The sequence below is a fragment of the Pelecanus crispus genome, chromosome 2 (genome assembly GCF_030463565.1).
Source record: "Pelecanus crispus isolate bPelCri1 chromosome 2, bPelCri1.pri, whole genome shotgun sequence".
Taxonomy (NCBI): Eukaryota; Metazoa; Chordata; class Aves; order Pelecaniformes; family Pelecanidae; genus Pelecanus; species Pelecanus crispus.
In genome coordinates, this window is record NC_134644.1 from 174,314,402 (window position 1) to 174,329,102 (window position 14,701).

Sequence of the window (14,701 nt, forward strand, 5' to 3'; positions counted from 1 at the left end):
TTGGGTGCTGGCTGGGTACAGCGAGTGGAGGAAAGGGGAGATGGAGGCTGTAGAGAGCAGGGATGGCTCGGTGATGCCCCGCTGGGCTTGGCTCAGCCCCAGCCCTGCCGCCTTCTGCTGACCCAGCTAACATGACACTGCAGCTTGTTCAACATCTCCGATGATGGTGCCAATAAAGGAAAAAAAAAAAACCCCTCCCAAACAGCTTCCAAGCTTGGGCGTGCTCCCTTCCCCATGGACGATGCCAGGAGCTGGCCCTGGGACAGGAGGAGGGTGCCTCCCCGCTACCTAATAAGAGCAAGGAGTTATTTTATACCTCGTTCACACCGGGGATGTGAGCTGGGTGTCATTCCAAGGCTCTTTTGTTACCCGGGATAAGTTCGGAGAGCCCGTTGAGTGCTCATCCCCCCTCTGCTACCTTACAAGGCAGGGCCAGGATGAGGCCCAGGACCGAGCAAGAGCATGGACCAGACCAGCACAGCTCCCAGGTCACCCCGTTTCCACCCCACCTTCACCCCCACGTCCCGCTGCAAAGAGCCGTGGAGTGGTCGAGCATCCAAGCCGGTATTTTCTCCTGCTAACCAGGATTTTTAGATTTTTGGCTTTTAAAGCCAAATTTCAATTTGGCTTTAATGTTAATTACTTTGGGATGCAGTCATTTTGCAGGCAGGGCTCGGGGGTGAGGGCAGAGGAAGGCAAGGATGTGCCAAGCTCAAGAAAATCTGCCTCCCTGCAGGGACGAGGACCAGCATGTCCGTCAGCCTGCAGGCTCCATCCCAGCACCCAAAAGCATCACAGAGAGCTAAGAGAGCTTCCAAGGATTAACCAAGAAACCAGCCCAGCAGCAAAAGGTTTCACAAAGCCTTTTGTATCTCCACATCCATCTCCATCTCTCCCTTCTTCAGGCAGTGAGGCCAGCCCCAATGGCAAGCCCCTTCATGCCATGCCGAGGGCTCAGCTCTGCTCTCCGTCACGGAGGTGAGGAAGAGAGAAGAAGAGGGATGATGGCTTCCAGTTTCCCACAGAGCTATGGATATGCTGTACGCACTTTCGGTGGTGGAGTCTCCATCAGGGCTCCTCCATCTCCCAGGAGGAAGGTCTACAAAAGCCTTGGAGATACGTGGAGGTGTCAAAGTCCTGGGGGGCACATTTCTAAGGGTGAAGATACCCACACTCCGATGGCACACATCGGATAGCAAGATGTGAGCTATCCTCTCTTTTTTGTTTCCATCAGCTCTGCCTGGAGACCTCTCCCTCGAGCACAGACCCTGGCCAACCTTACTGCCTGTGGTGGCTCTATCAAGAAGGCACCACAGTGACCCACATCAGCAACATCTTAAAATAACCCAGCACGCAGATGGATACACATCTGGAAGAGGAAACATCCAGAGCAGGTTGGGAAGAAAACTGTTTTAAGAGCAGCAAAGTGAGCTTCTTCTGCTCTCTCCTACCTGCCCGTCTCCTCCCAGACCCGTCTCCATTTGGAGGGGGGGTCGCTGCAGTCCCCATCTTCAGCCTCTCTCGCGTGGCGCTTCTTCTGCGGGTGCAGCAGCTTGCACCGGGCACCCCTGGGGCAGACGCCTTTCTTGGCAAAGTCGGGGCAAACCAGCGTGTGCTTCTTCTTGCACTGCAAGGGAAAAAGAGAACAACGTTGGGAAAGGTGGACAAAGCCTTGCTGGGAGCACAGGTTCCCAGAGCTGGACTCCTTCAGGTGGCACCAACACGTTGCTAAAGGAAGAGAAGGATGTGTTGGTGCTTCTTTCTTTGTATCAAAATAATATTCCATGCCAAAATACTATTAAAAATAATACCCTCCTCTAGGAGACACCACATACTCACCCACAGCTTTCCAAGTGCCTGACTTTACGGACCCAAACCACCAAAGTTTTACAGCAATGATCTACCTCCAAGGTGGTGATTCTAGGAGGTCCCAAAGAGCTGGGCTGGGCTGGAGAAGCTGGTTTTGGAGAGGACACAGGGTTTTATTGTCCCAAATATGCCTGGGGCCTGGGGAGGAGCAGGGAAGAGCAGCAATGAAGCACGTTCCTTTTAGGACTTATTTTGGGATTGCTGCCTGGAGCACCCTCCTGATGAAGGTGGCCCAGGGCTGAAGTTCAACCATCTCTGCTTGGAGCTTGGGAATGAGCTTGGCCGACACTCTCCTGTCTGTGGAGACTTAGCGCGGCCACAGCATGGCACTGGCAAAATGACGGCATCAAGATGTTCACCCCCTAAAAGCGCTTCTGCGCTCCCAGCCCAGCGTTGCTGAGGCTTCCAGCAGCAACGCTCACAGCCATCCCCGCAGCCACCGGCTGTGCCAGTGGGAGGGAGACATCGGCAGTGCTCCACAGTTTCCCCCGGACAAGGCGTTTTGCTGGGAAAGGGCACTTTTTGGCAGCGGGAAAGGCAGGAGGAGATGCAGGCAGGGCAGAGGAGACACCTTCAGATGTGATTTCCAACTGGGAGTGTTGGCCGGGGGTAAGGAGAAAGAACAGCCTCTCTCTAATCTCCAACTGTTCCCAACACTGTGACAGCAACAACCAGCAACCCAGAGAGCTCATCCCAGCATATCCCAAGGGATGCAGGGTGGGAGCAGGTCCCAGAGCCCCACTTGGCCCCACAATGCCCTGAGGAGGACCCACTCCCACCCAGGATGCTCCCTCCCACCCCACCTGATGAGCCCACCTTGGCTCTCGCAGGGCGACAGGCACCACACCATGACACCATGGCAAAACACAACCCAGCACACATGGTGCAACGAAGGGTCCGCAACACCAGGATCCGTTCGCCTCTTCACGTTCTCCACGAGCAAAGACACAGCCTGCTTTTTCCCTACATGGGTCCTTCCACGCTTGGATGCCCACGCCGCAAACCTCCTTGCTACAGGGTAGCACAGACGCTCAAATTTTAGAATCATAGAATCATAGAATCATCTAGGTTGGAAAAGACCTTTAAGATCATCCAGTCCAACCATTAACCTACACTACCAAGCCCACTCTAGACTAATCAAGGGTAGACCAGACTAAACCATATCCCGAAGTGCCACATCTACCCGTTTTTTAAACGCCTCCAGGGATGGGGACTCCACCACCTCTCTGGGCAGCCTGTTCCAATGCCTGACCACCCTTTCCGTAAAGAAATTTTTCCTAATTTCCAGTCTAAACCTCCCCTGGCGCAGCTTAAGCCCATTTCCTCTTGTCCTATCGCTAGCTACTTGGGAGAAGAGACCAACACCCACCTCACTACAACCTCCTGTCAGGTAGTTGTAGAGAGCGATAAGGTCTCCCCTCAGCCTCCTCTTTTCCAGGCTAAACAACCCCAGCTCCCTCAGCCGCTCCTCATAAGACTTGTTCTCCAGACCCTTCACCAGCTTCGTTGCCCTTCTCTGGACACGCTCCAGCACCTCAATGTCTTTCTTGTATTGAGGGGCCCAAAACTGGGCACAGTATTCCAGGTGCGGCCTCACCAGTGCCCAGTACAGGGGGACAATCACCTCCCTGCTCCTGCTGGCCACAGCATTCCTGATACAAGCCAGGATGCTGTTGGCCTTCTTGGCCACCTGGGCACACTGCTGGCTCATGTTCAGCCGGCTATCTACTAACACCCCCAGGTCCTTTTCGGCCAGGCAGCTTTCCAGCCACTCCTCCCCAAGCCTGTAGCGTTGCATGGGGTTGTTGTGACCGAAGTGCAGGACCCGGCACTTGGCCTTGTTGAACCTCATACAGTTAGCCACGGCCCATCGATCCAGTCTGTCCAGGTCCCTCTGCAGGGCCATCCTACCCTCGAGCAGATCGACACTCCCACCCAATTTGGTGTGGTCTGCAAACTTACTGAGGGTGCACTCGATCCCCTCATCCAGATCATTGATAAAGATATTGAACAAGACTGGCCCTAAAACAGAGCCCTGGGGAACACCGCTCGTGACCGGCCGCCAACTGGACTTAACACCATTTATCACTACTCTCTGGGCTCGGCCACCCAACCAGTTCTTTACCCAGCGAAGAGTATGCCTGTCTAAGCCGTGAGCTGCCAGCTTCCCGAGGAGGATATTATGCGAGACGGTGTCAAAAGCTTTGCTAAAGTCGAGGTAGATGACATCCACAGCCTTTCCATCATCTACCAGGCGGGTCACCAGGTCATAGAAGGAGATCAGGTTGGTCAAGCAGGACCTGCCTTTTGTGAACCCATGCTGGCTGGGCCTGATCCCCTGGTTGACCTGCACTTGCCTGTTGAGTTCGCTCAAGATGAACCTCTCCATAATCTTCCCCGGCACCGAGGTCAGGCTGACAGGCCTGTAGTTCCCCGGGTCCTCCTTCCGGCCCTTCTTGTAGATGGGCGTCACATTGGCAAGCCTCCAGTCATCAGGGACCTCCCCTGTTAACCAGGACTGTTGATAGATGATGGAAAGTGGCTTGGCAAGCTCCTCTGCCAGCTCCCTCAGTACTCTTGGGTGGATCCCATCCGGCCCCATAGACTTGTGAGCGTCCAGGTGGCATAGCAGGTCATTAACTGCTTCCTCCTGGACTATGAGGGCTCCATTCTGGTCCCTTTTGCACAGGTTTGGGGGAAAACGGGACAAATCCACGGAAAGAGAAACACAGTGAGGGTTTCAGGGTGATCATTCTCACTTGTTTATAGAAATGCATCTTCCCGACGATGCGGGATGTAGGTGAGCTCCTGCCCTTTTAATGTAACTTAACTTTGGGGCCATTGGAGCAGCTCCCCACGCTGACCTTTGGGATGAAGTGGCAGCCCTGCTGAGCTGTGGCACCTCTCTCCTTGAAAGGGCAGAAGGGTTCAGCGGCTCTGCTGCCCGGGGCTGGTTGCTGAAGTCGGCAGCGGAGCAAGAAGCTCATCTGCTGGAGGTTGGGGACGGTGCCGAGCAGCAGGAGGGCTGGGGATCCAGATGAACACATGGACATTGGCTCAATGGGGGGGATGGCGCAGCGACAGCACTGCTTTTCCACTGAAAATTCATTAAAAAACTCAGTTCCTATGACTTTCTCTCTCTATTTGAGGGATCTCAAACAGCAAGTAAGTCTACAACCGAAAGTAGAGTCATCTCTAAACAGTGCCCAGGCTCTGCCATTACTCCAAACTCCTGTGTTTCATAGAATCACAGAATGGTTTGGGTTGGAGGGGACCTTCAAAGATCATCCGTTCAATCCCCCTGGCATGGGCAAGGACATCTTTTACTGCATCAGGTTGCGCAAAGTCCCGTCCAGCCTGACCTTGAACATGCCCAATGATGGAGCATCCACAACTTCTCTGGGCAGCCTGGTCTGGTGTCTCACCACCCTCATCATAAAACATTTCTTCCTTAGATCTAGTCTGAATCTCCCCTCTTTTAGTTTAAACCATTATCCCTTGTCCTGTTGTTACAAAACCTACTAAAAAGTCTGTCCCCATCTTTCTTACAAGCCCACATTAAGTACCGAAAGGCCACAAGAAGGTCTCCCCGCAGCCTTCTCTTCTCCAGGCTGAACAACCCCAACTCTCTCAGCCTTTCTCCATACCAGAGGTGCTCCAGCCCTCGGACCATTTTTGTGGCCTCCTCTGGACCCGCTCCAAGAGGTCCATGTCTGTCCTGTGCTGGGGACCCCAGAGCTGGACGCAGTGCTCCAGGGGGGTCCCACCAGAGTGGAGTAGAGGGGAAGAATCCCCTCCCTCGACCAGCTGGCCACGCTGCTTTGGATGCAGCCCAGGAGATGGTTTGCTCTGTTCCACCCATGGACCAGCACTGGAAAAGCATTGCTAGACGAGACCATCCCAGCCATGCAGGCAAGGCTGGCTCCTGCCTGTCCCGAGCTGGTAGGAACATTGACGCTTATTTTGGCTATGCCATTCAAGAGCAGGTATGGGAAAACCATCTCCTCCGGCGCAGAAAGTTCTGTTTAAGCAAGTATTCTCTTGCAAACCACCTAGTAAACACATGTTTGAATCAAGCAGAAGTTTGGAAAAACAGCTTTCAGTTTTTCCCTAGCTTTTTCCCAACTCATGCTGGTCCAGACACCTCCACCTACAGAAGGGATATGGCCCATACCAAAACTAAATGCTTGGAAAAAGCAGTGACAGGACAGCTTTCAAGGGCAGTAATTTTTCCCAAAATATTAGCAAGTAGAAGAGCAAACCCCTCAACCTGGTAACTGCTTTAAAAGTAAGTGAAACATAATTAGGGGAGAGAAAAAATAAAGGCACGGCCCGTTAGGGATTGAATGCTGGGGTGAACGCGGGGGCTGCCGGGCGATGGAGAGCTGGGGAGGTTGAAAGCTGAGACAGTGTGGGGCCAGCTGAGATCATCTGCATGGAGAAGACCCGCAAACCCCTATGGTTTATCTTCTCATTCCCCTTTTCCCCACATACTTTGCCCAAAGCCATTCTTTATTTGGATGGGCAACGATGGATGATGATGCCTGCCCAGAAATTACATGGCTCTGGCAGCAAGGGATGGGCAGAGCTGTTGAGCCCGCTTTACCGAGACAAGTGGATCTCAAAGAAAGCAAGAGCAAAACCTCAGGATTTCACGTTTCATACAATATTGCATAGCAAAATGGGGAGGGACGGACTCTCAAGTTGTGTGATCACCTTTCTGATGGGCATCAACATGAAATAATTCTGTATTGTCCTTATTGCTGGGGCCAGCACCGATCTCATACAGCCTGAGTACATCAGATCTACCGCACGCTGGAAGGTTTCTAGTCCACCACCACCTCCAGATCTCCATCTATGCAATGATGCTGACACTCTGCAAACCTCCTATTAATTACAAACCTGCCTTAAGTTGATTACTGCTAATTATTGGCAGTGGCAGCTCTTCAGAGCCTCTGCCCAAGGATGTGAGATCTGCTCCCGTAGAGCGGTTCCCAGCACAAAATGGACTTGGGAAAGATAAGAGCAGGAGAAAAGAGACCTGGTCTCAAAGAGCTGCATGGATGCATCACCCTCGCAGCTGGCGGTGATGCTGCTATGCTGGGCAATGATACTATTTTGGGGAAAAGCCGAGAAACGCAGCACCCGAGGGACCAGTTACAAATCCCTGCCGGGGGACGGTGCCACGGTCCCAGCTGGGTGCCGGGAGCGGGATGCGTCACATCCCCGGTACGGACCTCTGAGCCAATCGTTGCACCAGACCACATTTATTGGCTCCATGGCAAAAAGATACTTAATAAAGAAAACAAACCGTGTGCGACTAATCCCAGGACCGTGTCCTCGGCTCAAGTTTCTAATGGGTTTTCCACACTGCTCCCAGTGCTCGGCCCTTCTTCCGTAACACCCCGTCCATCACCGCTGTTTCAGGGCTGGGATGGTGAGGCTGGGATCGCCTCCCCACCGGGCTCAGCAGCTGGAAAAGCCCCTTCTGTTTATTTACGGCAGCTCTTCTGCTCTTGCCCTGCGTGCCAGAGCAAACACGCTGGGGCTGGGTTGCTGGAAGGAAGTTTGCTGCTCGCCGTGTGCCAGCCGGGGTGAAGCCGAGCGGGGCTGCGGGGTGGCGGGCGCGACCTCGCACTGGGGCCATCTGATCCCTTCCACCTGTCAGGGTGGCTAATTATACCCCCATGGGACCCCCGCCAGCCCACAGGTTGGACCATAAAAAGAGAAAAAAGCCTCTGGTCCCTTCCAACAGAGACAACAGAAAATCCACAGCACCGCTAAAAAGCCCTGGGGAGAAACCCCCTGGCTACATCGGATGCTGATGAGGATGCCCTCATCCCACTGATGCTGTCCCCATCCCGGTCTCCCCGCTCCGGGGTTCCCCCCGCAGCCTGCCCAGGAGACCGGCAGCGGTGCCCGGGGCTGGGACGGTGCCCGGCTGGCAGCTCCTGCGGCCGGGACTCCTCCCTGGCTGCCAGGCAGCTCTGGGTGAAATTCAAGGTGCCGCTAACGACCTACAAAGCCTTAAATGGCCCAACGGGCCCCGACGCGCATGGGGAGCGGGACGGGGATGAGGGGGTTTGCAGGGCGCAGCCTTCTTTAGCACAGACTTGGCAAAGAAGGAGGCAGCAACTGGTGCAAGGTCCCGGCTCAGCCTCAGGAATGACGTTAATCAACATTTTCCATGAACAAGCTTGGCAGGAGACACCGGAGGGTGGGAGGAAGGCGAAGCTGGGTTACTGGGCCGATCAACAACCGCCCACTGACCTTACGGGGTGTGGATGAGAGGTCCCATCCAGCCCGGCATTCCCGGCTCCGCTCCACCAGCAGTTTGCCCAGGTTGAACTTCTCAAGTATCTCCAGGCTTCTCTCACCCCCTGCTTGATCCCTCCTTTCCCAGCGCTGGGGGACAGCAGGTGACAAGGGACCAGCAGACGGACAAGAGACAGCAAAGTGCTGGATCATCTTCTCATCTCCTTGGACCCGTGTCCATCTCGCCATCCACCATGATGGAAACAAGAGTCCAGCTCCTGCCTAGAAACCTGGAGTACGCAGTGATAAAAGCACCAAGCAGACCTTCTGGGGAAGGGGAGCATTAAAAGCACGAGTTAATCCCCAAAATCCAAGCACCTCTACGCAAGTGCTTTCTATTTTTTAAAGCCCTCTGCACATCCACACAGCCTCGCTGGAGCTATTACAGGTAGCCCCATCGCCGAACAGCAGGATTAACCGGCTGGATTGATGTCAGGCTGTTTTAATGTCCCTCTTACCCACCACGTCTCAGCACTAAGTGGCTGTTGGGAAGCTATCGCTGGAGGTGGCGGAGCTGTTTTCTGACGCTGCTCCGAACTGACAGCCAGTAAATAGCTTTTTTTTGATGGCTTTTTTATAATTGGGTGCAGATGGAAGCAGCTTTAAAAAAAAAATCCAGCTCCTCGTCATTAAAACCTAGAGGACAATACATCCAAACATCATCCAGGCTGTGGAATAACGATGGAGAAATTTAGCCAACACAATCATTCTAAGGGATTTGCTCCAAAACGGGTTTCTGCCCCCTAATCAGAGTTTGGTGCCCTAGCAAAATGCTTGCAGGGAAGCGATGACTTCTGATGGTCTTCTCCAAATGCTCGCTAGGATTTGGGATCTACCAAATGCTCTCTAGGATCTACTGCAAAGCCGTGGACCTTCTCCCTTGGTATTTGCAGCCAATAAACCAGCATTTGAGCTAAAATACATCCGGAGCTGGAGCAAGAATGGGACAGCGTTTCTAAAATCACCAGGAATGTCATATTTAAGAGGCAGCAAAATAGCTGGGAGGGATTGAAGCGGGCAAGAAAAAACCTTGTCCCTACAGCATCCATTCTGACAGCATGGTCCAGCCCAAACAGAAATGACCTAAGGGATGGGGATCTCCGTTACATCCCTTCTCCACCACCTTAGGGCTTCCTCTAAATCACCGTCGACTGTTTCCTCTCATCTTGCTGCTCCTTGGTTTGAGGGTGTTACTTCTCTGTAATTGGAATTTCCCACGTAGCAAAATGATGGCAAAGAGCATCGCACCTCCCCAGCACGCATACACGTGACACCTCCAGGTTTCGGCTCCGAGCAGGAGCAGAAGTACCATAACTGAGCGTTTCCAATGATTTTTTTTTTTTTTTCCCCTTTAAATGTATCGTCTCATTTGGGAATTGCTTCCCGCCTGGTTTCACTCCTTGCCCCCAGCTCCCTGCAGACTCGCAAGAGCTTTGCTTGGAGTGGCAGTGGCCAGAGGTTGGATTTTCCAGGCTTCGTCCGTGTCCTGAATCAGCCTGCAGGAGAACCGCGCAGCTCTGACAACGCTTGCAGACAGTGTAAGCCAAAATATAAACAAAAGAAACAAGGCAAGCCAAGAGGATGGAGGAAGACCAACAAGAGACACTGAGCAACTCAGCCCTACTCCAACCCCAAAGCACCCAGAACCAGTTGAGCCACCATGAAGGCAAAGCCACAGACAAAAGGAGGAATCATCAAATCACAGAATGGTCTGGGTTGGAAGGGATCTTCAAAGATCATCCAGTCCAACCCCCCCGACATGGGCAGGGACATCTCCCACTAGATCTGGTTGCTCAAAGCCCCATCTAACATGACCTTGTACACTTCCAATGATGGAGCATCCACAACTTCCCTGGGCAACCTGGGCCAGTGTTTCACCACCCTCAAAGGAAAAAAGATTCTTCTTATGTCCAATATAAACCTACCCTCTTTCAGTTTAAAACCATTGCCCCTTATTCTGTCACTACAGGCCTTGGTAAAAAGTCTCTCTCTGTCCTTCTTATAAGCCTTCTTTCTACATTGAAAGGCTGCAAGAAGGTCTCCCCAGGTTGAACAACCCCAACTCTCTCAGCCTTTCTCCATACCAGAGGTATTCCAGCCCTTGGACCATTTCCGTGGCCTCCTCTGGATCCACTCCAACAGGTCCATGTCTGTCTTGTGCTGGGGACCCCAGAGCTGGACACAGTGCTCCAGGGGGGTCCCACCAGAGTGGAGTAGAGGGGGAGAATCCCCTCCCTCGACCTGCTGGCCACGCTGCTTTGGATGCAGCCCAGGAGACAATTGGCTTTCTGAGCTGCAAGCGCACATTGCCAACTTATTTTTCATCCATCAGTATCCCCAAGTCCTTCTCTGCAGGGCTGCTCTCAATCCATCCATCCATCCATCCCCCGTCTGTACTGATTCTGGGGATTGCCCCAACCCAGGTGCAGGACCTTGCACTTGGCCTCATTGAACTTCATGAGGTTCACATGGGCCCACTCCTCAGGCCTGTCAAGATCCCTCTGGATGGCATCCCTTCCCTCAAGGGAATCAATGGCACCACTCAGCTTGGTGTCATCTGCAAACTCGCTAAGGGTGCACTCAATCCCACTATGTCATTAATGAAGACATTAAATAGTATTTGTACAAGTACGGACCCTTGAGGGACACCACTTGCTACTGGTTTCCACTTGGCCATTGAGCTATTGACTGTAACTCTTTGGATGCGGCCATCCAGAAGGTGAACCCCCAACCTGGTATTCACCGCTGCGTGGCAATGTCTACGGTATTCAATCATTCCCTGTAAAGCTTTGTTGAGGAACTCCATTTCCATCAGAGCCCCTGACAATCTCATCCGTCATGCCCCAAAGCTGCGATGGAGCCAGTTTCACGTGGGGAACCCATCGATGCTAATTACCAAGCCCAAATCATCACCACTGGGGATGAAGCAAGCCAGACACCACTGAACATCCCCTACCGTGTCATCGGCATCAGGGATGACGTGGGTTCCACCACGCATGTGATTCCAGGTGGCTCAAGGAACTTGTCACCCACTGCTCACGGGACACAGAGACCGTCCGACAATGGAGAACAGAAAGGAACGAAGGGAGATTCCGGTGTGGGAAGCAAAGACAAAATCTGCTCTTCTTTGCGTTCATCTGTACAGAAGTTCAAGTTGAAATCAAGAACTCTCTGCCTCATCAGTATATTCCCACTTTATAGACGTGATTCAGCGACTGCTTTTCCCCTGAACTTCCTGATTTTCATGTTTTGCGACGCACCTTCTTGTACAAAGATATTAAAGTGCAAGAGAGAAAATCACAGACCGGTATTTATCTAGGCACTATTATCAACTAGCCTGGGCTATTAAGCAGTTCAAGTTTGCCCTGATAAGCAACATCTTTAATGTAAGCATCTGAATGCTGTTGAAGATACTACAGTTAAATTAAAGTAGCAATAAGAACCCTCATTATGCCATTACGGAGTACGGTAAATAAGATGCAACTGGAAACCCACAAAGATTTCTGCAGTGATACACGGGTATGATTGGGCATGGAAGAAACCTGATTAGTTTTAAACCTCTGCAGGTTACGAGGTGTTTTCAACAGAAAGTTCCCATTGCCAGTACTGAGATTTATCACTTACTGTCAGTAGCACAGCCATCGTCACCCAGAGGAGATGCACAAGGACTCAACGTCCCCAGTGAGCCAACGGGATGCACTTGGACAGATCTCAGCCTGCTCAAATCCAGTCTGGCCACCATTCATGACCTTACGAGCAGACTTATTACCAAGCCTCTCTGTTATTTTTTTTTTAATAAAGATTTTACTTACTAATCAGTTTGTTGACTGAAGATTTCTGCTACACATTATAGGAAAAAAAGCAAATCAAGCAGGCAACTCTAGCACCCAGAAAACATCTGTCAACCAGAGCCAAAATTAAAGATAAATGAAATGAAGTTGCTTTTGTAGTTGATTTTCATACAGCTGCAGTGGACTATAAAAGAGCTATCAAAGGCAGTGCTCTGCATCAGCTATTTCTGAACAATGGGAGAAGGTAAGCCACAAATCTCCTATCCCAGCGAAGGGGTGGCCCCACTGCCCACGAGTTATCTCCTGTGCCACCCAGACATGCCTGCAAGCACCGCAAATCAGCAGGAAATTTGAGGTCCACTCAGCATACCATGAACCTGCAGCTGGAACAGGTGGATACATGGCTACCATCTACAGATAGGCCTAAAATATCACTAAAAACTCCTGGCAAACAGACCCAACACAATTTGGGTTAAAATGAAGGTGAGGGAGCCATGCCCAGGTAGCTCCTCATGCTCCTGCACCAGGAAGAAGGATGCTGATGCATCCACCTGGCAAACTCCCTCTCCTCTTTGCCCCCACACGCATGTTGACGTCCTACCTGAGAAAGCCCGGAGAGGACTCACAACCTCTAAAACCAGCCCCACGCAAAACTTCACGCACGCAACCAGCGTTTCTGTAGCTAAGACCGGGCATTTCTACCACCTGTCCTCCATCTGAGCCCAAAACAGCTGCGTGCGAAAAGGAGATAAATTTAAATCTTAAATGGCTCTTTCCCTTGCATGAGAGAAGGGGGAGAAGAAGCTGCCAAGATGCTTTAATGTGACACATCCCCCCCATCGTGCTCTCGTGCTGGAAGTGTATAAAACAGATCATCTCTTTAGAAGAAGCAACTTGCTGATGTCCAGACCTTAACGACCAACCTTCATGAACGCAGGAGGTTAAATGTTTGAGGTTTGATTCTTCTAATAGGAGCTGGAGTGAGTTTTATCCCCGGTGCAGGATGTGTCTGATGACAAGAAGTTATGGAACAGGATGTCAGGGCTCAGCAAGTCCATCCCCATGTGGGTCATCTTTAAAGATTTCACCAAGATAGAAAAGGGATATGTCTCTAAGCAACAAAATCACGCAAGTCTTTCTTCTCTTCCTCTTCTCCACCCTTTGACCAGCTCACTCATTTCACTGATTTACAACTTTAATGAACATCCCCCACCAGCTGCCTCCTGGGCACCCCTTCATTGTGTTGAGAGGTCCATCAGCATTTCTCCATGGCCCCTCTGCTCAGGTCCGGCCAGATCCTGCAAACCTACAAGAAACTGTCCTTCCCCATCCAACGCCGCGAGCGTGTCCCACTGCCACTAGCTCTCTCTGAATCAAAGGGGAGAGGAAATTGGAAGCAGTTGTGATAGGATCGTTAAAAGAAATAAGATGGAGGTACGGCTAAGATATAGAAAATTTGGGATGGCTCAAAGCTTAGCCTTCCCTGTATCCCTCCCCATGCTAATACCGAGAGGAGAGGTTTTATATTAAGACTTCTTGCACTTCAAACAGCCCGCCTGGCAGCTGGGCATGGAGTAGCTTCTCAGCTTGATTGGGTCTAATTCAGCATAACAACATCATGGAGTTTGGAGATGAGCGCTTTGAGCCAGGAAATCTGCTCCTGCCGCAGCTGGTTGTCTCCAGGCATCAGCCCTAGGGTGATTTGACAGAAAAATCATCTGCATTTGAAACCTCTTAGTCAGTCCCAAACTAAAAGCATGGGCCAAACAATCTGCACGTGAAGGAGCTGCTTAAGGTCTCACACAGTATCTGAAGGGCCTTCAGGAGAGGAGCGAACCTTCGCTGACCCACTGATGTGATGCTGAAGACGTATGAGGTACGAGGCTGCCACCCAGAAAACTGATCTGGAAGAAACTCTTACCCCAAAACACAGCTTCTCTCGATGCTAGCACACCTGGAGGGAAAGGGGAAGCCTGTTTGCAAAGTTGGGGTGCTTCCCTTCACAACCCCCAACACATCCAAAACCTCTCCCAGATCCTCTCTGGCCACAGCCAGTACCAGTTTTGGAGGGACGAGATCAAGGAGCAGTCTGGGCCTTCAGGATTTCCACAGCCGAAAGGTGTTTAACAACCCTCAATGGACTTTTCCTCCAGAGATTTGTCCATGTGCTTCTCCTCCAAGGCAGAGGTTGGAGCTCTGAAACGGCAGCAGTGAGCATAGAGCAGCTCCTGTCCCACTGCCACCCCAACCACAGCAGTGGGACCTTGGGGGGAAGGAGCCCAACCAATCAGAACAGCAGGATAGAGAAGCAAGAAATTATTCTTAAAGGCCTTATACACAGCTTAATAATTCACTGTGATTCTTACACTTGCTAGACTCAAGAAGCTTCTGCCATTAAGCACTCCAAGCTTTTTGCTGTCACAAAGTCTCTTGATGCTGCAGGAAGAGGAGCGCCAGTGTCCTTTACCTCCACACCATATGTGACAGGTGCCATGGTGGCCACCATGACCACCTGAGACAGAAGTCCAGGATGATCAGCAGCCTGGAACACCTTTCCTAGGAAGAAAGGCTGAGAGAGTTGGGGTTGGAGAAGCCTGGAGAAGAAAAGGCTCCAGGAGGACCTTATTGCAGCCTTTCAATATAGAAAGAAGACTTACTAAGAAAGATGGAAAGACATTTTTTACCAGAGCCGGTAGTGACAGGACAGGGGGCAATAGTTTTAAACC

General features: G+C 51.7%; 1 protein-coding gene across 1 annotated transcript in view; it reads right to left on the reverse strand.

Moving 5' to 3' along the window:
- ZC3H3 (zinc finger CCCH-type containing 3) overlaps positions 1-14,701 on the reverse strand; it is a 188,592-nt gene that overhangs the window by 14,404 nt on the left and 159,487 nt on the right. Inside the window, exon 10 of the mRNA XM_075705699.1 lies at positions 1,452-1,627. Coding sequence (XP_075561814.1) covers positions 1,452-1,627 — 176 coding nt within the window. The remainder of the gene's footprint in view (positions 1-1,451; positions 1,628-14,701) is intronic.